The sequence below is a fragment of the Leopardus geoffroyi genome, chromosome C3 (assembly GCF_018350155.1).
Source record: "Leopardus geoffroyi isolate Oge1 chromosome C3, O.geoffroyi_Oge1_pat1.0, whole genome shotgun sequence".
Taxonomy (NCBI): domain Eukaryota; kingdom Metazoa; phylum Chordata; class Mammalia; order Carnivora; family Felidae; genus Leopardus; species Leopardus geoffroyi.
The window spans coordinates 152,906,023-152,918,223 of record NC_059338.1 but is presented as its reverse complement, the minus strand read 5'-3'; the positions used below and the strand labels follow the sequence as shown (position 1 = coordinate 152,918,223).

The window sequence follows — 12,201 nt, the reverse complement described above, 5'->3', positions numbered from 1 at the left end:
AAAAAAAAAAAAAAATTCCTTGTTTTCATTTACATCTGAGCCTCTTCACATACAGGTTCTTCTGCCCTAAATATATTTAAAGGACCCAACAGAGACAAATGGAAATGAAGATTTAAACAAAGCAAGAAGAGGAAAGATGATTTGGAAGCAAGTGAGGAAATTATCAGAAATGGAATGAGTAGTAAGAGTAGAAAGCTGGGAAGAGGGACTCTCCTTCCCTGAAAAAGAGAGTAGACACTGATTGGGCAGATCTGCAGAAAGAGAGGTAGCAAGCCATTTTCTCTATAAAGTAGAAGTCATAGAGATCCACTAAGAGGGAAATAACTATAGTTACCATCAATATTCTTAAACACACTCCTGTCATAAGAACCTTTCTAAAACACTGTGTAACAGCAATTAAAATTTTACTTCATAAATAACAGGCAGCATAGCGTAACTGAAAAAATGACTTCAATTTATATCATAGCTCTGTCAATTACTATGTCCTTTGACAAGTTACCTAATTCCTGTGGGTCTGTTTCCTCATCTCTAAAGTGGAATGATACTCCTAAAAGCTTATAGGAGAGTTATGAGAATTTGAGGTAATATGTGCACAAAATCCTAGTACATAGTTGGCACTGAAAAATCAAGTTAACAACAAAGCAAGTAACAATACTGTCACAAGTGTGAGATGCTGTTCAAAAACATAATAAATTATATTCCTTTAAACACTCAAATGAAAATAAAAAGATCAGAGTAAATTAAGGGGCCATACTCCTGCAAAAAGTCCATATCCACGAATTGCAATGGATAAATCCTTGCTGTTTGAATCTGTGTTCCTGATGATTCCATAGAATTGCTCCATAAAGTACTGCAGTTTATTCTTATGCATTTCTGCATCTTTTGCCACCATAAAAGAAATCTGCAACGGCATAATATTTACTTTTTAGGAATATTTAACAGCAAAACAAAAGAATATGAATCTACACAAATGTAAAAAGGGTAGATTGTTGAACTAGATATCATCAATATGTTGTTGTAATTCTACACGATTGCTTTTACTGACAAAGAACTACTGCTCTAATCTGCTTAGTCTGCATCAAGTTCAGAAAAGACACTCTCTTAAACAAGGCTTTATTATACAGGATACATTTTTCCCACAGAAAGGGACTGAAGATGATCAGGCAAATGTAGAAAGCCATATGCACAAAAACAAGGTTTTGCATTTAGGTCTCCCAACGTAGCAGGAGGCCTAGTTAGACCTCATGTGTAACTCACAGTGTGTTACTCTGTGTTACACATGTGAAACTCACCTTTCAAAAACATAAGCTATACACTGAAGCTTGAATTGGGTGAGGCAAGGGGAAAAAGTACTCTGAGAAGTAGATCTCTGTCTACCAAGGGACAGTAACCTAAATGCAAGAACTAACACAGGTATTCAAGAAAGCATTCCTGGGGCGCCTGGGTGGCGCAGTCGGTTAAGCATCCGACTTCAGCCAGGTCACGATCTCGCGGTCTGTGAGTTCGAGCCCCGCGTCGGGCTCTGGGCTGATGGCTCAGAGCCTGGAGCCTGTTTCCGATTCTGTGTCTCCCTCTCTCTCTGCCCCTCCCCCGTTCATGCTCTGTCTCTCTCTGTCCCAAAAATAAATAAACGTTGAAAAAAAAAAAAAAAATTAAAAAAAAAAAGAAAGCATTCCTAATTTCAACACAAAGACTGTCCAAGACAAGAACAGAGAGAATCTAGATAATTATCAGAAGCAGAAAACAGGTATCCACGCTTCCATTGCCAAACTACCAACACACACCCCAATCCCACACAAAACCGTTTATTTTAGAAGAATGGGATATCACATACACTGCCTCAGAATTTCCTTCTTCACGCACATCAAGAACGTGTTCCTCTGATCTCATGGTGTGGGAGTTCAAGCCCTGGATCAGGCTCTGTTTGGACAGCTCAGAGCCTGGAGCCTACTTCCGATTCTGTGTCTCCCTTTCTCTCTGCCCCATCCCCCCACTCACGTTCTATCAAAAATAAACATTAAAAAAAATTTTTTTTAAAAAGAACATGTTCCTTCAAGAAGTAAACAAATACTTTTTACTTTATGAATATATTTTAATGTTTTCACATTTATACACTGTTTCTACAAAAGCAAAAATGAACTATTGAGACTTCATCAAGATAAAAAGCTTCTGCACCGTAAAGAATCAACAAAACTAAAAGGCAGCCGATGGAATGGGAGAAGATATTTGCCACTGGCATATCTGATACAGGCCGAGTATCCAAAATCTATGAAGAATTTATCAAATTCAACATCCAAAAAACAAACAATCCAGTAAAAAATGGGTGGAAGACATAGACTTTTTTCCAATGACATCTAGATGGCTAACAGATACATGAAAAGATGCACTCATCATCAGGGAAATACAAATCAAAACCACATCACTCATCATCAGGGAAATACAAATCAAAACCACAAGGAGATACCACCTCACACCTGTCAGAATGGCTAATATTAACAACACAGGAAACAACAGATGTTAGCAAGGATGTCGAGAAAGGGGAAACCTCTTACACCATGGATGGGAATGAAAACTGGTACAGCCATTCTGGAAAACAGTATGGAGGCTCTTCAAAAAGTTAAAAATAGAACCCCACAATCCAGCAATTGCACTACCAGGTATTGGCCAAAAGATACAAAAATACAGATTCAGAGGGGTACATGCACCCCGACGGTTACAGCAGCACTATCAACAATAGCCGAACTATGGAAAAAGCCCAAATGTCCACCAAATGACGAATAAAGAAGATGTGGTGTATATATACTGTGGAATATTACTCAGTCATCAAAAAGAATGAAATCTCGCCATTTGCAACACCGTGGATGAAGTTAGAGTATCTTATGCTATGCAAAATAAGTGAGAAAAACAAATAGCATATGATTTCACTCATGTGGACAATTTGAGAAACAAAACCTATGGACATATGGGAAAGGAAAAAAAAAAAGATTAAAAAAAATAGGGAAGCAAACCATAAGAGACTCAACCATAGAGAACAAACTGAGGGTTGATAGAGGGAGGTGGATGGGGGAGGGGCTGAGGAGGTCACTTGTGATGAGTACTGGGTGTTACACATAAGTGATGAATCACTGAATTCTACTCCTGAAACCATCATTACACTATATATTAACTAATTAGAATTTAAATAAATTTTTTTAAAAAACTGTCTAATTTATTATTATGCTTTCAGCAAACATCCTTTTCATACATTATTATCCAATTATTTTTTGATACAGTAGCAAAAAGTTGCAAACAATTATCCAACAGTAGAGGATAAATGGAACTCTAACTTGAACATAAATACAATTATATATATCAACTATGTTGCCATTATAAGTTAATCATGTAGATTTCAGTGTGCTATCAGGGAAACACACACAACATAGCAGAAAACCTTAAGGTCACAGAAATTATGAATATTCCTTTTGGTCAAGATATCTCTCTTCTTTTATCCCCATACCTTCCCCCTGGGAAGAAGGGGAATGAAAGGAGGTTAAGGGAGAAGAAAGAGAAGGAGAGAGTGAGGGACAGAGAAAGGGAGGGGAAGGTTTAGAAGCAGTGCCACTGAAATCATGATTTTTTTTCTTAACGGTAGGATTTCAGGATATTTTAAATGTTGTTTGTACCCTTCTACTTTTTTTTTATACTTATATGTTACTACCTTATAATGTTTTTCAAAAAAACTTTACATAAAGCTATTGAAAAATTTCTTTCCCTCAGAAGTAATGTTTAAATTAAAAAATGTAGGGGCACCTGGGTGGCTCAGTTGGTCAAGCACCCAACTTTGGCTCAGGTCATGATCTAACAGTTCATGAGTTCAAACCCCGCATCAGGCTCTGTGCTGACAGCTCAGAGCCTGGAGCCTGCTTCAACAACTTCTCCTTCTCTCTCTACCCCTCCCCTGCTCACACTCGATCTCTGTCTCTCTGCCTCTCTCTCCCTCCCCCTAAAAAAAAAAATGAATAAACATTAAAAATAATTTTTTTAATAAAAAAATTGGAAAACTGGTAAACTGGATGTAAACTTTAAAACAGTTGCTCTTTCAAAGATGCTAAGAAAATGAAAAGCCAAGCCACAGAAATTATTTGCAATACTTTTAGAAAAGGACTTGTACCAAATGATGTAGACAGCTCTTACAACTCATTTATAAAAAGACATACAATCTAATTTTAAAATGAGCAAAATAGGGGCGCCTGGGTGGTGCAGTCGGTTAAGCGTCCGACTTCAGCCAGGTCACGATCTCGCGGTCCGTGAGTTCGAGCCCCACGTCAGGCTCTGGGCTGATGGCTCAGAACCTGGAGCCTGTTTCCAATTCTGTGTCTCCCTCTCTCTCTGCCCCTCCCCCGTTCATGCTCTGCCTCTCTCTGTCCCCAAAAAAAATAAATAAACATTGAAAAAAAAAAAAAGTAAATAAATAAAATGAGCAAAATAATCTGAGTATCTCATAAGATATAAGAATGGCTGCAATCCCTATCAAAATAACACCAGCATTCTTTTGGCAATCAAAAAGAATGAAATCTTGCCATTTGCAACTACATGGATGGAACTAGAGGGTATTATGCTAAGTGAAATTAGTGAAAGATAAATATCATAATGACTTCACTCATATGAGGAATTTAAGATACAAAACAGACAAACAGAAGAGAAAGGAAGCAAAAATAATATAAAAACAGGGAGGGGGACAAAACATAAAAGACCCTTAAACATAGAGAACAAACAGAGGGTAGCTGGAGGGGTTGTAGGAGGGGAGATGGGCTAAATGGGTAAGGGGCTTAAGGAATCTACTCCTGAAATCATTGTTGCACTATATGCTAACTAACTTGGATTTGTATTAAAAAAATTTAAAAATTAAAAAAAAAAAGAATGGCTAGTAACTACAGGAAAAAAAGATTATCAACAGTCACCATAGAAACTCAAATTTGTAACCACAGTAAGGCAATATCATACACCCATGAGAAGTGCTAAAATTGAAAAGACCACCAAAACCCTGTGTTGATTAGGATATGGGCTGACAGGAACTCCCACGCATTGCTGCTGGGAATATAAAATGGCACAACCAGATTGAAAAAAGTTTAGTAGTTTCTTACTGTTTCATATCTACCTCCCACATGACCCAGAAATCTTGTAGGTTTTCACTCGAGAAGTGAAAGCGTATGTCCACAAAAACACTTGGTCACAAATGTTCTTAACTGTTTTATTTAAAAGGACCCCAAAATGGAAACAACCAGAGTGTCTGTAAACAGACTGTTATATCCCTACAACAGGATACTCTGTGCCACATTTCAGGTAGGTCTTCATGGACTAGCTTGCAAATTTAACTACCATTTACAACATTGCTCCAAACAAAACTTTTGGTGAATCTTCAGAGTTTTCCATCACAGCCCACCCAAGCAGTCTAAATCTGTAACACCTGGCCTGAACAGCAGGTATTTCTAGACACCTCTGGATGCTGAGAGCCATAGCACATTCTCCCTAGCCAACATGTTTCCAAATTTGCAGGCTCAATTCTACAATCACATCCTATCTAGACAGAAAATACATAAGGGCAAATGGACTCTCCTTGTTCTTGAAGTAATGTGAAACAAACACAAACATCTTAACATTGACAGCTGGCCCTCACCTCTAAGGAAATATGTTTTCTCACCCCAACCTGACTCAGAGGATCCGTGACCTTCCAGTCCTTCTTCCTTCTACCTCCTCTTTGCCACTTTTATATCCATTAGACCTCCCAGTCTTCGCTCTGAGGCTGTGATCAGATCTGGTATCTTCCTATCTCTCAGTCCTGCTGCCACCCATGCAGCTGATTAATAACCACGCTTTTTTATTTAAATACTACAGGAGCTAAAAAATAACCTGTATTCATTTTTCAAATGTGCATGCACAAGATTGGAATTCAATTTTTTGCATGGAAGAAAATATTTTTAAACAAAAGTTGAATTAATACCTGTTTCAGAAAAGATTCCAGAGCTGAATGTGCAGCTTTTTTTATTTCTCCATTCGTATGGCTACACCATTTTGACAATACTTCAAATACAGAAATGTAGTTGTCCAGGAGGCAGGTGCTAAACTGAGATGCATGCAGGGTAAACAAGCATAAGCCAGCTGCAATTGCAAAAACCATTATATTTAAAAAAAAGAACAACAAAGGCAGAACAAAAAAACTAAGAAAGCTTCAGGTATATGTCAAAACTAAAACTGTTCATGAAGATCCACTATCTTTATAATAACCTACAGATCGTAATCAGAGTTCTAATGCTGCCAACGTCCATTTGAATCAACAGGCCAATGACCCTCCGCCCGCCCCCAAATAAAGTTCAGAAGTAGGATCAGGGTTTATTTAGATAAAGTCAGAACCAAACAATCTGGATCCTCTGAAAGGTGTTCTAAAGCAATTTTTTTTTTAAATCATGTAATCTAAGTGTGACCATCTAACTGGAGTTTGTGTGCTAAAAACAAAGTCACCAAAAGCCTCCCTGTAAGTAACTGCATGTGAAACATCACATACTTACTTTCACGCACAGTTTAAGCAAAAGTTTACTCAAGACGTTAACTTAATAATCTCTAATATTCCACGTTATTAATTACACAATCTTACCTAAGGGTACAGCATATCTCTTCAGATCAATCTATTAAAAAAAAAATTACCATCAATGTTTAACAATCACAAGTCTCAGTTATGGAAGAATTGGAGTAATATTAATCCTACCTGAGGACGGATTGCCTTCAATGTAAAATCAAAAATCTCCCTTGAAGTCTGGGGGTCTGGGTAAAAACAGAAAGAAGCCTGTTACAAATCCCAACAGCATCATCTGACAAACCTGGAAACACTTTACAACCAACAGCTTTGTTTCAGACAGCCTGAATTAAGGAATCGTGTCTGCTATCATTCATTGCAGCTGGTGAGCTGTAAGCTACGGCTGCAACAGTTATTACTGCAGTGAAATATGAAGAAAATGTGGACTCACGACACGGGTTTCAACTCCAACTCATCACTTACAAGCTCTGTTAGGTAATCTCTCAGAGCCTCAGTTTTCTTATCTATAAAAAGGGACACTGTATAGCTTCTTTGAGAGTTGTTTGGAGGGTTACCTAAGGCCACACACATGATCATCCTCCCAGTACTCCCAGGCATTCATTCAGCACGTTGTATACATTACAAATATGAATACAATATGATCTTTGACCTTAGCAAACTTATCACCTAAAAGAGACGACAAAACAGGTGTCCAAGTATAACCCAAAGCTCTTATCCTGACCTGATGGACGTCACAGTTATTTAACTGTCTCCCACCAGTATTCACCGCAGCTGTCCAGATACCATGCTTTTTTTATCACTAAGTTCTCTGCCTTTGTAACAGTGACTTGCAAACCAGAGACGCTCAAAAAGTGTTTGCTTTGATGGACAGGACTGATACATTTGAAAACAGAGCCCAACTGTGACAGAAAATAGACGGAGAAGGGGTCAGGGAAGGTTTAAGAGGACAGAAACATCATATCTGTAGGATAATGCCAGAAAAGAGATATTTAAAAAGTTCCTTTGGAATTCAGTACAAGGAGAGATTTCTTCTGGGTGTGAGGATTCAAGACAGGGTTTACAGACAAGGCAGCACTTGAGCTGGGCCTAAAAGAATGGAAACTCATGGTAAAAAAGGTCATTCTAATAGAAAGTAACCGTGTAAACAGAGATGTGCAGATTCAAGACACCAGGCACTTGTCAGCGCACAGATGGTGTAGAATGTATAGACTCAAGAGAACACAGTGAGGCCCAGGGATGGAAGGGCCTAAGCTCTAAGGAGCGGGAATGGACACCACCTCCAGGCTCTGCCTCCCACAGTCCACTCTCCTGTGTCCACCTCTGCTTTTTTTTTTTTTTAAGTTTATTTATTTATTCTGAGAAGGAGCAACCGAGTACAGAAGAAGGGCAGAGAGAGAGGGAGACACAGAATCCCAAGCAAGCTCCACGCCGCTAGTGCAGTTTCCGACTCGGGGCTTGAACTCACAAACCGTTGAGATCATGACCTGAGCAGGTATCAAGAGTCGGACGCTCAGCTGACTGAGCCACGCAAGTGCCCCTCCATCTCTGCTTTCTAGCAGACCACTCCCTCTACAAGCATGCTCTTGTATTTATGTTTTTGTTGTAGTCAAATATATGTAACGGTAAGTGTACCATTCAGGGGCATCAAATACATTCACATTGTTGTGTACTCACCACCATTATCTACACCCAAAATGTTTTCATCATCCCCTACAGAAAGGATGTACCTGTTAGAGACTGACTCCCCTGCCCCCCGGCCCCTGGTAACCTCAATTCTACTTTATGAACGTCCCTGTCCCTGCTACCTCATACAGTATTTATACCTTTGTGACTGGCTTACCTCACCTAACGTAATGTCAAGTTCACATGCTGTAGTATGGGATAGTATTTCTTTTTTTTTTAAATTTTTTTTTTCAACGTTTATTTTTATTTTTGGGACAGAGAGAGACAGAGCATGAACGGGGGAGGGGCAGAGAGAGAGGGAGACACAGAATCGGAAACAGGCTCCAGGCTCTGAGCCATCAGCCCAGAGCCTGACGCGGGGCTCGAACTCACGGACCGCAAGATCGTGACCTGGCTGAAGTCGGACGCTTAACCGACTGCGCCACCCAGGCGCCCCATTTTTTTTTTATTTTTTTATACATTTAATTATTTTTGAAAGACAGAGTGCGAGTGGGGGAGGGGCAGAAAGAGAGGGAGACACAGAATCCAAAGCAGGCTCCAGGCTCTGAGCTGTCAGCACAGAGCCCGACGCGGGGCTCAAACCCACAGACTGTGAGATCATGACCTGAGCCGAAGTCGGACACTCAGCCAACTGAGCCACCCAGGAGCCCCAGTTTCCTTTTTTTAAAGGCTGACTGATATTCTGTTGTGTGCATATGCCACATTTGTTTATCCATTCATGTGTTGATGAACACGTGTTGTTTCTCCCTTTTCTGCTAGAATGTAAGTGTATAAACTCTGGCATCTATTTCTAAAAACCCTTTCTTACCACCATGTCTCCCATCAGCTGTACCACATTTCTTTGGTCTCTGTTGTTAAGATTTCCCTAAAGGGTTTTCTGCAGATAGCCTCCACTTCCTCCCTTCCATTCCAACCTTGTCTTTACCCTATTAACCCTCACACTGCTCTGTCTGGCCTGTCCTGACACTCAACTGAAGCTGCCCTTGTTGAGCTGGGTCCACTCTGCAGCTCTTAGCATTCAGACTCCGCCCAGGGCAAAGCACCTTACATCTGTGACCTGCACCCACTCCCTAGGTGGTCTGGCCCACACTCACAGCCTCACATATTACCTCTAAGCTGAAGACTTCCAAATTTATATATCGATGTCTAATTTCTCCTACAAGATTCAGTCTTACAACTGCACACTTAACATCTGAGACGTGCCATAACATGTCACACATGTCCCAAACAAGCCAGATTTTTGCCTGAAACCCATCCTCTCCCATCCCGCCCAGCTTGGTCACCACTGCAGCGACTTCAGGTGCTCACAGCTACACTCAAGAGCAAAGTCTGTTAATCCTACACTGAAACAAATCTCACATACAATGGCAGCAGTCAAGTAGACCTTTCTAAAACACCAACTAGCTCATACCTATTCACTAGAGAAAAAACATGGCTTCCCCTTCCATCTGGAATGAAATTCCAGCTCAGGAGGCCTCATCCACTGACCTTACGTCCTGTGCCATCTTTCCCCCAGGCACTCTTTGTGTGCCACTGAGCTACAGACACGCCAACTCTCTTGAACCCCTCTGACCACTGTGCGCTGGCCAGACTGGAGGCCTGGTTACCTGCTGGTCCCTCTGCCTGGAATGCTCTTTTGAGCTCTTCCCCAGCTGGCTCCTTGCCACCGTTCAGCTTGGCCTTAGGCCTTAGCTTCTGGTTGTCTCCTCAGAAAGAACCAGCAAGCTGGGTCCATCTTCCACCCTCTCCACACTCTGATATTCCTATTCACTGTACCCAACCTGTTTGCATGATTAAACCCTGAAATCTGTAATAGCTTTTTCAGCTGTTTAAGGTCTGTTTCCTCTACTTGACTGAGCTAATGATGGAAGGAACCTGGTAATTCTGATCACTACATCCAACACATCTAATTCATTACTCTTTAGATAGAAGGCACCCAGGAAACACATACTATATGAATGAAAACATTAGTATTAGCATTTAGTGCTTGAAGTCACATGATCATGGCATGACAGAAAAACTAATAAATTACAGCCTCAGACCAAGGCTTAAGTCACACTGTTGCCACTTACTGGTTATATAGTCTATTGCTGCTGCAACAAACTATCACAGAGTGGCTTTAAAAATACAAGTTGGTTACTGTACAGTTCTGGAGATGAGAAATCTGAAACGGGTCTCACTGAGGTAAAATCAGGGTGTCAGCCTCCTTTCTAGAGGCTTCAGGGGTTCAGAATGAGGACATCTTTGGGAGCCATTACTCTGTTATTGCGTCAGTTGTGTTACTCTGGGCGAGTAACCTTAGTTCTAGCTTCCTAATTTAGAAAACAGAATATGACTGTCTATCTTAGAGAGTTATTACCGGAATTTTCCTTGCAACTATTCTAGCATATGGTAAATGAACAATAAGCACTGTTATTTTTCTTAACCTGCATGTGTTCACTGAATATCAATCAATATACCAATCAAGTAGAACAACAATTCAGCAACATTACCTGCCAGTATCAAGTGGCAAAAACAAACATATAACCTGATAAGTTAAAAATACCTCATAAGGGGCGCCTGGGTGGCTTAGGTCATGATCTTGCAGTCCGTGGGTTCGAGCCCCGCATCAGGCTCTGTGCTGACAGCTCAGAGCCTGGCACCTGCTTCAGATTCTGTGTCCCCCTCTCTCTCTGTCCCGGCCCCACTCATGCCTGTCTCTCTCCATCTCTCAAAGATGAATAAACGTTAAAAAAAAATTAAAAAATACCTCACAGGAAGTGCTATAACAGGAGAATATAGAAAAACATAGAGGAATATTCTATAGAGAATACAGAAGCCAGAGGAAGTGACTCATCTCAGGGGCATCATAAGGGCTTCAAATGGGTGACTTGTGAGCAAGAACCTGATGAATAGGAAGCTGGCAACAAAATATGGGACAGAAAAGTGAGAAAATAAAGGAAGAGAAATATCATAGAGCTACTACAACATCCCTGGTAAGAAGCAAGAAAGGGGTGAGTAAAAATATTACATTAAAACATGAAATTGCTGTTTTTGTAGATCAAAACTCATTAGATACTGAAATATAAAAATATTGGAGACAACCAGAATTTCATGTTCCAACCTAATAAAAGCAACGCACAGGAGATAGAAGAATTTGGTAATTGTTCTTAGCGTTAAAAGTTTCATTTGCTTTTTAAAAAGAAATGAATTTTGTAGTGCATATAATGCTATCCAAGATAGGTTACCCTCCAAACCTTTCATGTTGATACTACAAGGAAACATTATCGATAGCTATAAAAAAATATATATTTAACAGACTTTAAAATTGATAAGGAAGTATCTGCATCCCAAGAATTACAAAATGCTGATGGAAGAAATCAAAGACCTAAATAAATGGAGAGAGAAATTATGTTCATGGATTGGAAAATTCAACATAGCAAAGATGTCAATTCTCTCCAGATTAATATACAGATTGAATGCAATGACCATCAAAATCCAAGCAAATCCAATCCACACACTTATTCCAGAATTTACATGGAAAAGCACAGCACTTAAAATACTAAAATGATTTTGAAAAAGAAGAATAAAATGGGAAGACTTTACATTAAGGCTTACTATAGAGTTACAGTCAAAAAGACAGCGTGGGGGCACCTCGGTGGCTCGGTTGGGTGAGAGTCCAAATTTTCGGCCCAGGTCTTGATCTTATGGTTTGTGAGATGGAGCCCCACGTCAGGCTCTGCACTGACAGCACAGAGACTGCTTGGGATTTTCTCTCTCTCCTGTCTTGCTGCCCCTCACCCCTATGCCAGGCTCTGAATGAATGAATGAATGAACGACAGCGTGGTTTTGGCAGAATGATACATACATAGACCAATGGAACAGACTCGCGCATATGTGCCCAAGGACTTTTTATGAAGGCACAAAAACAATTCAACAGTGAATATGGCAATTCCATGGACATGATA

General features: G+C 40.1%; 1 protein-coding gene across 3 annotated transcripts in view; it reads right to left on the bottom strand.

Moving 5' to 3' along the window:
* Positions 1-12,201, bottom strand: part of PRKDC (protein kinase, DNA-activated, catalytic subunit) — a 213,285-nt gene that overhangs the window by 194,452 nt on the left and 6,632 nt on the right. For all 3 annotated transcript variants that reach the window (XM_045455381.1, XM_045455382.1, XM_045455383.1), the window contains 4 exons: positions 6,743-6,798; positions 6,632-6,662; positions 5,981-6,138; positions 755-901 (listed from right to left, as the gene is read on the bottom strand). In XM_045455381.1, the coding sequence (XP_045311337.1) occupies positions 755-901; positions 5,981-6,138; positions 6,632-6,662; positions 6,743-6,798 (392 nt within the window). The remainder of the gene's footprint in view (positions 1-754; positions 902-5,980; positions 6,139-6,631; positions 6,663-6,742; positions 6,799-12,201) is intronic.